At 38.1% G+C, this 17,868-nt stretch overlaps 1 protein-coding gene across 1 annotated transcript in view; it reads right to left on the reverse strand.

Annotated features, from left to right (window-relative positions):
* Positions 1–12,271: 12,271 nt before the first annotated feature.
* CRLF2 (cytokine receptor like factor 2) overlaps positions 12,272–17,868 on the reverse strand; it is a 57,928-nt gene continuing 52,331 nt past the window's right edge. The window contains exons 2-3 of the mRNA XM_053704902.1: positions 13,938–14,022; positions 12,272–12,777 (exon numbers count right to left, since the gene is read on the reverse strand). Coding sequence (XP_053560877.1) covers positions 12,517–12,777; positions 13,938–14,009 — 333 coding nt within the window. The 5' untranslated portion in view covers positions 14,010–14,022 and the 3' untranslated portion in view covers positions 12,272–12,516. The remainder of the gene's footprint in view (positions 12,778–13,937; positions 14,023–17,868) is intronic.

Here is a 17,868-nt window from a genome sequence, read left to right on the forward strand (position 1 = left end):
GCCAGCGTGTGTGCCAGGCCCACTTGCCAAGTTAGTGGCACCACTCATATTTGTTGTAACAGTAGCGTAAATATTTTAAAAAAAAACTTTTTTGACTGTGAAACATCAGTCTGCTAGTGTAATCTAATTGAAGTTGCCTGCCTGCCAGCGTGTGTGCCAGGCCCACTTGCCAACTAGTGCCACCAATCATATTTCTTATAACAGTATTGTAAATATTTAAAAAAAAAAACTTTTTGACTGTGAAACATCAGTCAGCTAGTGTAATCTTATTGCAGTTGCCTGCCAGCGTGTGTGCCAGGCCCACTTGCCAAGTTAGTGGCACCACTCATATTTGTTGTAACAGTAGCGTAAATATTTTAAAAAAAACTTTTTTGACTGTGAAACATCAGTCTGCTTTTTTGTGTCAGGCTCACCAGCGTATACTGTGCCCACTTGCCCAGTGCCACCACTCATATCTTGTTTAATAGTAGTGTAAGTGTACATTTAAACGCATGCTGCTGCCACCACCAGAATGCTGTCATCGCAGAGCTCAGCAGTGTGGCATTTTTTTTGTGTGTCTGCCTCTGACAACAGCGATGCCATTTGCAACCTGTGCCAAAAGAAACTGAGTCATGGGAAGTGCAACACCCACCTAGGTACAACTGCTTTGCGAAGGCACATGATCTCACATCACAAACGCCGATGGGATAAACACATGAATGGAAGCAGCACACAAACTCAAAGCCGCCATCCTCCTTCTGGTCCAGCATCTTCAGCCACGTCAACCACTGCTGTACTCCTTGCCCCCTCTCAACAATCCGCCACTCAGTCTCTCTTCTGTAGCAGCTCCTGCTCATCTGCCCACAGTCAGGTGTCTGTCAAGGACATGTTTGAGTGTAAGAAGCCAATTTCCCAAAGTCACCCCCTTGCCCGGCGTCTGACAGCTGGCTTGTCTGAACTCTTAGCCTGCCAGCTTTTACCATACAAGCTGGTGGAGTCTGAGGCATTCAAAAAATCTGTATCTATTGGGACACCGCAGTGGAAGGTACCCGGCCGAAATTTCTTTTCACAAAAGGCAATCCCCAACCTGTACTCGATTGTGTGAAAGGAATTAATGGCATGTCTGGCACACAGTGTTGGGGCAAGGGTCCATCTGACCACTGATAGCTGGTCTGCAAAGCATGGTCAGGGCAGGTATATCACCTACACTGCGCATTGGGTAAACCTGCTGACGGCTGACAAGCATGGAATGCGTGGCTCTGCAGAGGAGTTGGTGACACCGCCACGACTTGCAGGCAGGCCTGCTGCTACCTCCTCTACTCCTCCTACTCCATCCTCTTCCATAATCTCTTCCTCGGCTGAGTCCTCTTCTGCTGCTGCATCTTGCTCTACATCAACGGCACCCCCCCAGCTCCCCAGGTACTATTCCACATCCTGGATACGGCAGTGTCACGCCGTATTGGGGTTGACTTGCCTGAAAGCAGAGAGTTGCACCGCAGCGGCACTCCTGTCCGCCCTGAACGCACAGGTGGATCAGTGGCTGACTCCGCACCAACTGGAGATCGGCAAAGTGGTTTCTGACAACGGAAGTAATTTGGTGGCGGCATTGAAATTGGGCAAGTTGACACATGTGCCAGTACGTCCTGAAGCAGGCCAGGAAGGTGTGTGGCCATTTCAGGTGTTCCTACACGGCCATGGCGCACTTGTCAGATATCCAGCGGTGAAACAACCTGCCAGCGAGGCGCTTGATTTGCGACAGCCCGACACGTTGAAATTCAACACTCCTAATGTTCGACCGCCTGCTACAACAAGAAAAAGCTGTTAACGAGTATTTGTATGATCGGGTGCTAGGACAGCCTCTGGGGAGCTGGGGATTTTTTTGCCAAATTACTGGATGCTCATGCGCAATGCCTGTAGGCTCATGCGTCCTGTTGAGGAGGTGACAAACCTAGTCAGTCGCACCGAAGGCACCATCAGCGACATCATACCATTTGTTTTCTTCCTGGAGCGTGCCCTGCGAAGAGTGCTGGATCAGGCCGTAGATGAGCGTGAAGAGGAAGAGGAAGAGTTGTGGTCTCCATCACCACCAGAAACAGCCTTATCAGCATCGCTTGCTGGACCAGCGGCAACGCAGGAAGAGGATTGTGAGGAAGAGGAGTCAGAGGAGGAATGTGGCTTTGAGGAGGAGGAGGAAGACCAAGCACAACAGGCATCCCAGGGTGCTCATTGTTGTCACCTATCTGGTACCCGTGGTGTTGTAAGTGGCTGGGGGGAAGAAGATACCTTCAGTGAGATCAGTGAGGATGAGGAATGGGACATGAGTAGCTCGGCATCCAACCTTGTGCAAATGGGGTCTTTCATGCTGTCGTGCCTGTTGAGGGACACTCGTATAAAAAAGCTGAAGGAGAACGAACTGTACTGGGTGTCCACGCTACTAGACCCCCGGTATAAGCATAAAGTGACTGACATGTTACCGAATTCCCGCAAGTCGGAAAGGATGGAGCAGTTCAAAAATAGATTAAAAAGTATGCTTTACACAGCGTATAAGGGTGATGTCACAGCACAACGGGAATCGAACAGGGGAAGAGATGAAAGTAATACTCCTCCCACGACCATGCCGGCAAGGACAGGACGCTTTCCAGACGTGTTGTTGATGGAGGACATGCGGACCTTTTTAACTCCTATGCATTGCCACAGCCCTTTGGAATCCAGCCTCAGAGAACGACTCAACCGACAGGTAGCAGACTACCTCACATTAACTGCGGATCTCGACACTCTGAGGAGCGATGGACCCCTTGACTACTGGGTGTGCAGGCTTGACCTGTGGCCTGAGCTATCCCAATTTGCAATTGAACTTCTGGCCTGCCCCACTTCAAGTGTCCTGTCAGAAAGGACCTTCAGTGCAGCAGGAGGTATTGTCACTGAGAAGAGAAGTCGCCTAGGTCAAAAAAGTCTTTATTATCTCACCTTTATTAAAATGAATGAGGGATGGATCCCGAAGGGACTGACATTAGGCGATACATTTGAGTAAAAAAGGCCTGATGAGATGAGCTGCCTTGGGCTAAAAATGGTACACACGCTGCTGTATTTTATCTTCGAATGCCGGATGACTTGCATGACTTATCCGCCAACAACTAGGGTTCAAGCCGCAATGTTTTAGGGCACTTTCTAACTGTCAAACAAACATCATTTTTTCTGGCCGCTGCTACAGCAGCGTCTGCAACAATACCTAATTTTTCAGGTATGTGTACATGCCTAATTTTTCTGACCTCTGGTGCTGCACTGTGGCTTCAAAAAAAAGGCACATAACAGGGATTAAACTGCTAAGAATAGTACTACTTAACACACCACTCATATCTGGTGGCACAGTAGATTGCACGCGCAGTGCCCCAAATTTGAAGTAGGAGGACCGACCAAGCATCTTTTTCCATCTCCCGGTTCCTAAAAATTATCTCTGGGTTCCTAAAATCGATGCCATACCTGTACTCTATTGTGCAAAAGGAAGTCATGGCATATGTGGTCTTTCATGTTGTCGTGCCTGTTGAGGGTCGGGGACCCTTGTATAAAAAGGCTGAAGGAGAACGACCTGTACTGGGTGTCCAAGCATCTTTTTCCATCTCCCGGTTCCTAAAAATTATCTACGGGTTCCTAAAATCGATGCCATACCTGTACTCAATTGTGCAAAAGGAAGTCATGGCATATGGGGTCTTTCATGCTGTTAGTGCCTGTTGAGGGTTGGGGACCCTCGTATAAAAAGGCTGAAGGAGAACGACCTGTACTGGGTGTCCAAGCATCTTTTTCCATCTCCCGGTTCCTAAAAATTATCTCTTGGTTCCTAAAATTGATGCCATACCTGTACTAGATTGTGCAAAAGGAAGTCATGGCATATGTGGTCTTTCATGTTGTTGTGCCTGTTGAGGGTCGGGGACCCTCGTATAAAAAGGCTGAAGGAGAACGACCTGTACTGGGTGTCCAAGCATCTTTTTCCATCTCCCGGTTCCGAAAATCCATGCCATATACACGTCCCCTGATAGGGGACACCGCAGTGGAAGGTACCCGGCCACAATTTCTTTGCACAAAAGGCAATCCCGGACCCCAACCTGTACTCGATTGTGCAAAATGAAGTAACCTTACCATGTGTCACAGACTGCATGTCCTTGAAATTCTCTGTCTGGGAAATTATATATCTATCAAATCTATCTCTTTATCTATCAAATCTATCTAACTATCAATCGTATCTATCAAATGTATATTGCATCTATTGATCTATGTAATTCGTATCTATTAAATGTATATTGCATCTATTGATCTATGTAATTCGTATCTATCAAATGTATATTGCATCTATTGATCTATGTAATTCTTATCTATCAAATGTATATTGCATCTATTGATCTATGTAATCTATGTATCTATCTATCAAATCTATCTATCTTGTGGCCGGACTGTTTTGTGACAGCCACTTGTGTTTCGGCCAAATTTGAAGTAGGAGGACCGACCAAGCATCTTTTTCCATCTCCCGGTTCCTAAAATCCATGCCATATACACCTCCCCCGATAGGGGGAGTAACAGGTATTAAACTGCTAAGAATAGTACTACTTAACACACCACTCATATCTGGTGGCACAATAGATTGCACGGGCAGTGCCCCAAATTTGAAGCAGGAGGACCGACCGAGCATCTTTTTCCATCTCCCGGTTCTGAAAATCCATGCCATATACAGGTCCCCTGGCGCCGCAACTGCCTCTGGGAACCTTACCATGGGTCCCAGACCGCACATATGGTAATTCTCTGTCTGGGAAATTATATATCTATCAAATCTATCTCTTTATCTATCAAATCTATCTAACTATCATTCGTATCTATCAAATGTATATTGCATCTATTGATCTATGTAATTCATATCTATCAAATGTATATTGCATCTATTGATCTATGTAATTCGTATCTATCAAATGTATATTGCATCTATTGATCTATGTAATTTGTATCTATCATATTTATATTGCATCTATTGATCTATGTAATCTATGTATCTATCTATCAAATCTATCTATCTGGTGGTTGTGCAAATGGACTGTTTGCGGTTGTTTGCGGTGCGTTACACAGGGAGTTTGGTCTGTCACTGTGAAGCGGGTGTAACCCTTACACTACCTGATCGATACAACATCATACCTGATGTTTTAAAGCACGTTATTCCAAAAAAATTAGGAATGTTAGGTGATTTATGCCCTTTATGGCTTAAAACCAGACTCTGCATCAACTATGGAATTTTCCGTGGGAGTTTTGCCATGGATCCCCCTCCGGCATGCCACAGTCCAGGTGTTAGTCCCCTTGAAACAACTTTTCCATCACTATTGTGGCCAGAAAGAGTCCCTGTTGGTTTTAAAGTTCACCTGCCTAGTGAAGTCAATGGCGGTTCGCCCGGTTCGCCGGTTCGTGAACAGTCGCGGAAGTTCGAGTCCGCCGTTCGCGAACCGAAATTTTTAGGTTTGCGACATCACTATTATCTAATAGTTCCAACATGTTCCAACTTTTTGTGGACGTGAATAACTTTACTAGAAAGTTATCCCTGCAAAAATACTTTGCAGAGAAACGTCTCAAAAACACAACAACTAAGCCTATTATTGTAGATTCTATGAACGAACGTTTAAGTGAAGGTTTGATTATGTATGAACCTGATACACTTCTAGAACAACTGACTGAAAACTATATACACACAGATTTTAAACCCTAATCAAATTTAAATCCTCCAAGAACAAAGAACTCACACATAAGCATCTTTCAATCAATTGTGCTAAAAGATCATGAAAGACTCCCCAAAAAATCTAGATATAAACACACGCTCTTAATTCTTTGACTATGAATAGAGATTTAGTAATCCGCCAGGCGGTTAAGGGTGGGGGAATCGTGCTCCAAAACATCAAAGATTATATTCTTGATGCAGATAGAATTCTTAATGATGACAGCTACTATAGGGTTTTACCGAGAGATCCTACATCTATATATTTAAAACAGCTATCTTCCCTTCTATCAGAGGGTTTTGATGAAGGTATTCTGACTAAAAAAGAAAAAGACTATTTGTACCCAAAAACTCTGAGTGTAGCCTTTTATTATCACCTACCTAAGATACACAAAAATACGTCTAATCCTCCAGGACGCCCTATAGTAGCTGGCATCGGTAGCCTCACTGACCACCTTTCTGCATATGTGGATTATTTTCTACAAAAGCATGTGGTCACCTTGCCCTCATTTATTAGAGATTCCACTGATTTATTGAACAAACTGGCCAACTTGGTAATCACAAAGACTGATTAAAATTTATGGTGGATTACGTCAGTTCATTATACTCAAATATTCTTAATGATATAGGATCGACAGTGATCCAATCATATTTGGAATCTGATATATATATGCCAACAACAGTTCATCAGTGAAATCATTGATTATATCTTACATCATAACTATTTCATTTATCAAGGTCAATTTTATCTCCAAATAAAGGGTACGGCCATGGGCACCAGATTCGCACCCAGTTTTGCCAATCTATACATGGGCAAATTTGAGGAGACCCATGTTTATGGGTCTCCTATGGGTGCGAGTCTGGTGTTCTATGGCTGATACATAGATGACCTTATATTTTTATTTTGGGGCTCTTACGAGGAGGCCCTATTATTTTCTACCACTTTAAATACCAACAATTTTGGTTTAGAGTTCACTAGTAATATCCAATCTAATATGATTGAATATTTAGATTTACTGTTATATTTTTCTGCTACTGGTGCTAGTATGTCAGAGACTTTTTTCAAAAAAGTCGACTGTAATAGTTTTCTCAACTATAGTAGCAATCATTACTATAGTTGGAAGAGAAATGTGCCCTATGGGCAATTTAGACGGATCAGACATAATTGCAACACTGTTGAGTGCTATAAAAAACAGTCTCTCATACTGAAAGATAGATTTTTAGAAAAAGGCTATCCTTTAGACTTGATTCAAAAAGGTTATCTTACAGCCTTACATGACGATAGAAATACATATCTATCACAGGACAAAAATAAAAAGAATAATAAGAAATTACAGTCTATTGATGATTTCCAAACACCTTTATTTATCACAGGTTATAGTAGCCACTATCGTGAAATTAAACGAATTATATCAAACCATTGGCCGATTATATGTGACAATCCATATCTCAAGAATCAAATACCCTCTAAACCGCGAATAGTTTATAGAAGGGCTCCAACACTCAAAAACACTCAAAAATAAATTAGCCCCTAGCAAAATAATCAGAGACAAGATTACTAGTAATAATCTGAGTTTGGGTATGAATAGGACTTTCCTGGGCAACTTTATACCTCAGACTGGGGTTTTTAGGTGTTTGAAGCCTAGATGTAATATGTGTAGGATGGTCAAAAGTGGGACCAATATGTTCTCCTCTAATCAGGAGAACAGTTTAAGATTACTAAGAGACTATCCTGCAAATCTACTTACGTAGTATATTTAATCAGCTGCTCTTGTGGAGTCCAGTATGTAGGGCGTACCTGTCGCGTACCTGTCACAAATACCATGAAATAGTCACAATCCTATGCTTAATTTGCATCGTAGAGAGACTTATTGGATACACAAATTGCACACATTAGCTCCTGACGGTTTGAATGAATGTGTTGATCTAGCAGCGTTTGATTTATGACAACTTAACTTGAATAGTTCACACATTTTCTAACATACTCACATCAACACTTTAGTATATATTTAGTATTGATCATAACCAGATATCACTATATAACTCTTTAGTCTTACACAGTATATCATACTGTTACACCTTGAAAGTGTTTATATATACATTTCACCACTGACCCATGTCTAATATTGCTTATATCACTCACAGCGATTGCATGTTATCACACATACACATATATTTAGCTTCACTTCTATCTTTTCCCATCTCATCTTCTTTTCCCCATCATCCTTCCCATTACCCCCATTCTTCTCTTTACTATCCTCTTTTTTCTATTTCTTATTAATTATTTCCATCTCTGCTATTTTCTTTTAGTTTATAATAATAAACTTACTCTTTTGCGATATAACCATTAATTCACGATCACACGTATAGTAGAGTAATTCCATGAGATTATATAGCAAAAGCTTAGATTTTAATTTTCACATTACTGGGGGACATTCACTACTTAGTTTTATCATTTATTAATATATTAATATATTACCTTATTTTATCAAGAGATATATCAACACCAAAAAACTTTAGTTTTTTCATTTTATTGTCACTTATGTGACTTGGTCATAGTGTCACATTAACACTTTTTTATATATCACATTATTGTATATATATACATTAGGTGGGGACATATATATTATATATAGCACAAACATTTGAATTTAATATATATATGGTGACTATACCATGACTAGTTCATTCTACACACAGGCACTCATATTTAATATGCTGGTTATATTTATCATATCTACAGTGATCACACATAATTGAGACTGACTATAACTGGTGAGAGAACTATTACATATTGATAAGTCGTGCTAGTATCGTGTCACACACACATAGTGATAACGCTGACATATATATATATATATATATATATATATATATATATATATATATATATATATGATTTTCCAGGATTCGGTTTTAAAGTCCTCAATATAGTTTGTACTCTATGTAGTTTAATATATCAGAATGCGAAATAATGACAGTTCGAGTATGATCCTGCTTTTATCTGATGATCCTACCAGTATCCTATGGGATTACACCTAGCCTCATACATCACCTTATGATTAGCCTATGATTAGACCTGTGCATAAATAATAGGAAGGAAATTGTGAGTAAACTATGCCATTAGTTTGCGTTGTTGACACACCGGTTCAGCACACCCCTTTAATGATGCTTGACACCTATCATCCAATTATTAACTACAACGTTTCTTAATCAGACCAATGATAGCCATCAATGGTGCGATTGACATGACAGTGCAAGACATGCGTAATAGGGTTAGATGGACGAAACAAATTTCAAGTACATGATGCTACTAAATTCCAAGTTTTACAGAGTAAGTAAACTGAGACCAATCGATCTAAAGAGCTCAAAACACAACGTTGAAAAATAGGGCTCAATACATAATCATGAACAATAGGGTTGCAATATTTACTATCATTGTGAAACAAACGACTAAGCTCATAACCACATCAATCATTGTATTATTACACTAACCTTTCAATTTATCTATTAGGTGTATTGTTGTTTGTTGTAAATCTATGATTACATGATGTGTTTGGGTACATTAGTGTAGGGGTCCTGTGGGTACTGCATAAATAATAATCATTTACTCATTTATTTTATTTTATTTATGAGATTTGATGTTATAGGAGTAATGTATTGAACAAATAATAATCAACTACTCATTTATTTTTTCTACGAGATTTGATGTTATAGGGGTTATATCAACAATGTTGGTCTGTATATGTTTTATTCTGTAAATGAGTTTGATTGGCCACTAGATTGTCAGCAGCCATGCTAGGACACTCCCATACCAAATGTTGCTAATTACCTTAATTCATTTGTTTGGCATATATAGCAAGTGTTTTGTAACTATTTTTATGAAGCCTGATGAAACAGCCACTGGCTGAGAAATGCGTTGCTTGTTGATTTTAATCTTTTAATAAAGTAATTTTATTACTTTTAACACTTGCTACCTTTATCTGGATTATTTGGAATATCTTTGGGCCTCCTGTATCATCTGGAGGTTTGGAATTTCCTGAATGCCTCTGAATTAAGTCTGTTGGGTGACTGAATTGACCCCATCCTGCTCTATTAGCATCAATGGAGATGCTCCAACAAATGTGAGTGCATACTTTAACATTTGTTTGTATTTTCCTTGGCTAAACAGTACTAGGCCATATAGGCACTTTGTGTCTCTTATATTTTTCCATCACAGATCATACACCTATCCTAGGAGGTCGGTCTTCTGGGTGACTGTTATAGATCCCAGACTGCTCCCACTGCACTAATAGAGGTGTTACAACACATGTGAGTGTATTTACTACACACAATCATCTGTTTTTTCTTGTTGTTTTAGACTGCTGTTCCTGGATTGAGGCCTGGTCCATCACAGATTGTGGCCTTCATCGATCACTTTTTCATCACAAAGAGACTTTGATTTATATACTTATATTGTATATTGAATTATCTATAGTTATTATATACTGTATCTCTGTATTGTCACAATTGTGCCATTTATTGCTATTTTATCATACTAAATTTTATCCAGTTTCTAACTGAGTAACTTGTCTAATAATATTGGATATATAGTGTATAGCCTATTTTAGCACATAGGGTGGATTGATCCACACCCACTTAATATCTTTTAGTACATCAATATAGATTTGTAATAACAGTACCATAGAACTACTTCTATAATAAGGGCGCCCTAATATAATTTTGTATTGTTTAGCATCTGAGAGATGCATGCTGGCTTCCTAAAACAAATAGATCACATTACCGTTAAGAACTTTACAGTTAAGAACTTCCCAAATATGTATAATTATGTATCACCATTAACTCCTCTGATGAATACCCCTGCTCTTCTACAGAAACAAGCATTTACTGTGTTAAATATAGAAGAGAAAAACTCAAACATATCTATCTACCTTATCACAGAGGCAGGTAATCTTAAATCACATAGTACTCTTAAAAACTAGTTGGGTCCCCATTTTCATCAATGGTACGCATATTTCCAAACAAGATGCGCCATCATGACCTACCCTCAGAAAGAATCGCTCCTTAGGCCTTTAACAAAATTCAAAATCATAAACACAACTCGAGAAATATCCAAAATTCACATATCAATAATATATAAAATGTTGCAAGAAACGCCATCAGTCAGACAACCAACATACATAAAAAGTTGGGAAACAGAATTTCAGAAACAACTAACAGACACTCAGTGGAAAAAAAAATTCTAACGAACTGCCAAGTCTTCCCTAGCTCCGAATATTTTGGAACTAAACTATAAAGTACTGTTTAGGTGGTATCTTACCCCTCAAACATTGAGACAAATCTACCCCGGAGCCTTGGCCAGGTGTTGGAGGGGTTGCGGAGAGATAGGATCCATCATGCACATTTGGTACTCATGCCCCACCCTAAAGGTATTTTGGGAATCGATAATTAATTACATTATTTCCACCTTGGATATGACTATTACACTATCTCCAGAATTAGTTCTCACTAATATCTATCCGAATATCAGATGCAAACTTTGCAATAAATTATTTCAAAATATGTTAAATAGCGCCAAACACCGTATTCCTCAACTATCAACTATGGAAGAAAACACAAATACCAACATATAACCAGTGGGTTAAGGAAGTACAATACATACTTGACCTCTAAAAAATTCACTACAGCTATATAGGCAAAAGACTTTTTATTCTTGAGGATATATTTCTGTGGGAGCAAAACCACTAATTGGATGCATAGGGATTAACGTCACCCTTACCTTACCATTGTCTTTCCACTCCCCCCTTTTTTTTTTTTTACCCCTTTCTCTTTTAACATGTATTTGTCTTTTTTGTTTTTCACATATAGAGTAATATGTAAGAATGGATATGGATTGGTCACTTCTATGTATTTTTGTAAAAATAATAAAAAGTGTAAATATCTATATAAATATATATATATATATATATATATATATATAAATTAGAACTGTTTTGGCTTATCGAGTGGCCGATAGAGTGAAAAAGCGGGATAAACAATCTTTTTATTTTCTGTTTTCAATTTATGAGCGCACACACTACTTACTTCTGGTTTTGGCGAGACAGAAGTTGCACATGCGTATTGGGAAATTACATATGTCATTGTTGGATACGTGCACAAGTGCAAATTTGAAAGAGAAGGGCTGTATTATGTAGGAGGAAATGGAATGGGAGGAGTTTGGCCGTCATTTATACATGTAAGAATATAAACTTCTTTTATGAATAATTTATTTATCGAGAAAGACTAAAAATGGTTACAGGGGTGAACTAAGACTTTCAAGGATAGATCTAATCAATCGGTTAAAGTTTGTACAGGTGTAGACTGTCCCTTTAAGCACATAGGGATATTTGCTTTATGCTCCAGTGCGTCTGCAAGACTTTAATTGTTTACAGGGATAACAACTTATTGTTCTGCTTATAAATGTGTGCTTCTAATATATATTCTGGGTATAAACATTTACCTCCTCAGTACAAAAAATAATGTTTGTTTTAATATACAATGTATGGTTGCACAATCAAAGTTTTAAATTGACTTTTTTATCATCTTTTATCATCTTTTATTGACAATGCAACATAATACTGTGCAGCACTATACAAATTGTATAATTGATTAAAAAAAAACAAGGCCTAGTTATACAAACTAGTTGTATAATCCATATCACTTACCCTTTGTAATAGTAAAACAGTGATAAAATATAATTAGGGTAGAGGTAATTGGCCAGGCACCAGCTATTTGGGGTTAATTGGTTCTAAATGTTAAATCATGATATACATACTGTCATTCATTGTGAAAGTGACATTTGCAAAACAAGCAATAGAACCAGTTTGCACAAGTGGCACTGGGACATTTAGGCCATTTTCAATAAGTTCTTTCTCAGCATGATGAGTTTCTGTCAGATCCCCATCAGACAGTTGTGTCTCTTTTTCTTCATCATTAAGTTCCTCTACGACACATTCTTTATCAAGACATTCATGCTTTTCCAGCTTTGCTTCATTTCCCAATGAAATTATCCACTCCTATGATCAAAAATGGAAAGAAAGAAAAAGATATTCCATTTGATTAAATTTGCTATATCACATCTAGATCAGTTTAATTTATTTTAAGTTGACTTTGTATCACTTAAAAGTAGGAGTTTTCAAATGTAGCAACTTAGGGGCCAACTCATAAGAAATGAGAAAAAATTAGAAATAATTAGTCTGAGGAGAATGGGTAGATACCAAAATGAATCCACTTGCCACTGATTTTAGTTATAATACATTTTCTTGTTACTCTAAAATACTCACCAGGAGAAACAAACCTATACACACAGACCTAGACATATATACATATGATCTTTGCATGTTTATGGGTGAAAAATGTACTGGTAGTATTGAGGGGTTGATATTTCAAGGGAACTCTCAAACAAAGGGGCTGATTTATCATGCCCCGTACGGCCCCTTAAGCCTCTGTTTCCACGCGAGCCTCAGAGACGGCAGACAGCAATCCTCACAATCGCATACAATTGGGTTGATTGACACCCCCTACTAGCAGCCGATTCACCAGAACTGCTTGTGCAATGATAAATGCCGACAGCATATGCGGCAGACATGATATGCTACAGCGGATCAGTCAAGATTAGAAAAAATATATAAATTGACATGAAATCTCCCACAAGATTGCAACAGCTTTATGCAAGAACAACTGGGTGGCAAATCCTTTGAAGAGGGGTCCCTTGCAGTAGGGTACATGGAAGACATGAATAAAGTAGTTCTTCTTTTGCGTAGGGTGCTATGGAGACTAACGTAAGGAGTCAGGGGTAAATGCAGTGGGGTTTTTTTGGCTGATAAATGGTTAATTAGTAGAAAAGGGTTTGTAAAAAAAGGAGTATATGTATGTGTCTATATAACAATAACAACCGTATGCTGATTTCCCCCCTGTATTGTTTATTAGTAGTACTAAGTGTCCTGTGTGGTTTTGCATTGTTGTTGTGGACTAATGATTTAAATCATCAGATGTAGCAAGTGTAGAATGTCCAAGAAATACTGCTGTTGTATTTAATGTACAAAGGTTTTTTTATTATTTTTTTTATAAAAGCTTTATAAAATTCTGCTATCAACATAAATGCTAAACTAATAATAATAGTAAAATATTAATAGACACAACCTACGTCAATAATAATAATAATAATGATATAGACCTGAAAGTTTCCACGGTGTTCATCGAAAAGTCCATAAAATATATGTTTTGGATCTGGAATAGCCGGCATCATATATTGCTTTAAACTGCAAAGAAAGAAAAATATAAACTTTTTAAACAGCAGCTTCAAAGTGACTGCATGCACCTGAATCTGTAAATCATAAAGGGCTACAATACCTCTGCTTATAAGGAAAAGCTTATGAGACATGTATACACCAAGGTCGAATTGTAAATATAGTAAACTTAAATTAACTAATATGAAAACCTCTTGAATACATATTTTTCTTAGAGTTCTTCTATCAAAAGTAGAAAACACTTTGAGATTCATTATATGACATTAAAAAGGTTTTATATATATTTTCATTATTTATTTTGCTTCCTTTTTCCTGTAAATTGAGCCTGAAAATTTTGAGTTGTCCAGTTTCTACGAAATGGAAGTACAAATGGCAGATGTCACAAGCCTAACTCTAAACATACCTATACATAATTAATATCTGCAGGGTTGATCTGATTAAAAACTGCAAAAAACTAAAGATTTTTTTAACAAAGGGCTAGATTATAAATGGAGAGCTAATTTATTGCACGCCCGTAAATGGGCAAATTTGCCCGTTTACTCGCACGCGTTAAATAACCAGCCCTTACAAGTGGCTGGTTATTGCTACCGCAAGCTTGCGGTAGCAATTAGCGCTTCGAAAATTAACCAGAGATCAGATCTCTGGTTAATTTTTAAAAAGTGCCCCAATTGGCCCTAAAATAAAGTATATTTTAGTTTTTTATTAAAAAATATGAGCGCAAAGCTTCTGTGCAATGCGAACGGGACCTTGTAATTTATGTCCGGTTGTTATTACTGAGTAGAGCTCAAATATCCCCCTCACAAAAGCAATATTTAGCTTTTTCTTCCTTTACTGCTCAATGCAGTATTTAAAAAAATAAATAATAAAATAGTTTAAAAGATATCACAAAACAGTAGAATAAAGGTAAAACAAAACCAGGATAACCATTGAATATATAGCATTAAGAGAAGACTCTGAGATTAGCCAGTGAGCATTTTCTTCGAGAACATATACTGTACAGTCCACCAAGTACCTAAACCTCCTCTTTCTGAAACAAAATAAAAGCTTAGATGCTATATTTTTCAAATAAAGATAGCAAGAGAACAAAGAAAAATTGATAATAGGAGTAAATTAGAAAGTTGCTTAAAATTGCATGCTCTATCTGAATCATGAAAGAAAAAATTTGGGTTCAGTGTCCCTTTAAGATCTGGCTGAACAAAGCCCTGTATATGTAGCTGTTCGCAAACAGTTAAAGGAAGTATATCATCCGATACCTATTTTACATGAAACTTAATGAACTTTGTTTACATATGTGTGTCAAGTTTCAGAATGCCAATTGTCGAGTTGTGCTGACTCCGCAGTCACCATACTGCCAAGTCTTATCTCTGGTATTATAGACTGAGCTAAACAGAGAGGCTGGATTTAATAATACAAATTCTTAATTTAGAGAAGGAGTGTCAGTGAGATCCACTATATTTGCGCCCGTCAGTATATCCATGTTGTGGCCAATCTAGCCAGTGCTTCCAATGTCCAACTCTTTACAGATGGTTAGTTCTGAGTTGTTACACAGCTCCTTGATGTTTTCAGGTCCGCTGGCATCTTCGAAGGCTTGATGCCGGTAAAGGGATTGGGGTAACAGGAGTTGGGGCCCCAAAGCCCTGCCATCCCCACTTAGATTAAAGGTGAAGTTTGTTGCAGCGTTACTGGTTTGTTTAGTCGCATGGAAAGGGTTGAGTGCCTCTCTTAACGTGTCTTTGAGAGCATTATGGTGATTCTCCAAGATACATTCAAGCTCCGTCAAAATCACTGTAGCAATCTCCATGTTCCAGCTTATGCATAGACGATGAGTGTATCAGCCAAGCCGATGAACAATATAGTGTTGGTTTGCAGTGTAGTGCTAACTGCTATACCTAGATAACCAGTGAGGGAGTGTTAGAAGTTTGTAGGCCACCGCCAGAGTCTTCAATGGTCCAGATTAGGGCTCTACTATTTTGAGGCCTTTTACCTCAAACCGTCTATTTTAGCCTCGCCTCTCTGCCTTTTCATTCTCATACAGGATGTCCTTATTCATATTTATGCACATTTTTTTTATTTTACACCGTTCACCTCAATAATTTGTGTTTCTGCCATACAATGTCATCCTTTCTCTTTCCCTTACAAGTTTTCCTAATTGCTGCAAACATTCTTTGTTTTTACCCAAATTTTCTTACAAAGTGTGTTACCTCCTTTGTGAAATATACTTTAATAAATTATCTTACTTTTTTTTTATTATTCTGGTCTGCCTATAATTTTTTTTTTTCTGTAATAGCTATTTCTGTCTACAGTCTGAGTACAATGACCTTCCTCTTACAGGTCAATATGTGCCCAATGCAGTTAATAACTCCATGGAATCTTTCATGTCTAAACTAGATGATAAAATGAATGTTTTTATGACAAATCTACAAACTGCACCTACATATATACCTCAAAAATCTGTAGCCAAAAACAAATTTTAAACATCTCCTACCAAATCTATTACAGGAAACACCCATGGGGGCATACGTATCAAGCTCCAAAAGGAGCTTGATACCCCGTGTTTCTGGCAATTCATCAGACTCGCCAGAAACAGCAGTTATGAAGCAGCGGTCACAAAGACCGCTGCTCCCTAACCTGTCCGCCTGCTCTGAGCAGGCGGACACACATCGCAACAATACAACCTGATCAAGTACGATCAGGTTGATTGACACCCCCCTGCTGGCGAGCTTGTGAGCTGCTGGTGCAATGCTGAATACGGCGAGCGTATTGCTCGCCATATTCACCGAGGTCTGGTGGACCTGATCTGCACTGGCGGATCCGGTCCGCCAGACTTTCATAACTAGAGGCCATGGTCTGCTTTTGTCAGACTTTAATGTGGTAAGCTTGCAGAAATCAAGTGCCCGCTCTGCTACTTTTTCTGAAGGCCTGATTTTTTTGCTTCTTCCTCTTCTAAGGATTATGTGTCTAATTATGAGAAAGATAATTATGATTTTTCTGAACAGGACTCTCCTGATTAAGTATATGAAGACTATATCAGATTCGAAGCAAACGTGTTTTACAAGTTTATACCCACAAAGGGAAACACTTCCTCTATTCCTCAGGAAAAATCCTCTTCAAGTCTGAGGATCCCATATAAAGAAATGACAGACTTTGTTAATCAATACATTAGATATCCCATCCCTAATGAAACTTACAATAAATTTAGGGCAGAATGCCCCCACCCAACTCTCCCTCATAACTCAGCTATTACTTCTGATATAAATTATTTGCTGACTAAAATGTTTAGGTGCTTCTAGTACAAACCTCAAAAGAGGCTCATATAGGCCCCTAAAAGCTTGTCAAGATGACTATTATTTTTGAGATGTCAGTGGAAGCTATCTCTAATAATTCTTCCCTTGAACCTATAGTTATTAGAAAGAGGAACTAGTGCTCTGTTGGTTTATTGGGCAATGCGTGAGCAAAATCAAATTTAACACACGTCAGGTTAGCACAACTTCAGAGCTCTGGTTGTTATTTGAAACAAAAAAGTGACACACAAAAAGTAAAAAATTGCATTATAAAATTTATAAGGGCTCAAAGATATGAGGTCTAAGGTGTTAAAAAAAACAAACATGCAAAGGGCTTTAATATAGAGATACATACATACACATGTCTAAATATAAACATGAATGAATATATGTATATATATTTATATTTCTGTGTGTACATATGTATTTATATGAGTATATATATATATATATATTTATATTTATGTGTGTACATATGTATTTATATAAGTATATATATATATATATTTATATTTATGTGTGTACATATGTATTTATATGAGTATATGTATATATATATATATATATATATATATAT

The sequence above is a fragment of the Bombina bombina genome, chromosome 3 (genome assembly GCF_027579735.1).
Source record: "Bombina bombina isolate aBomBom1 chromosome 3, aBomBom1.pri, whole genome shotgun sequence".
NCBI lineage: Eukaryota > Metazoa > Chordata > Amphibia > Anura > Bombinatoridae > Bombina > Bombina bombina.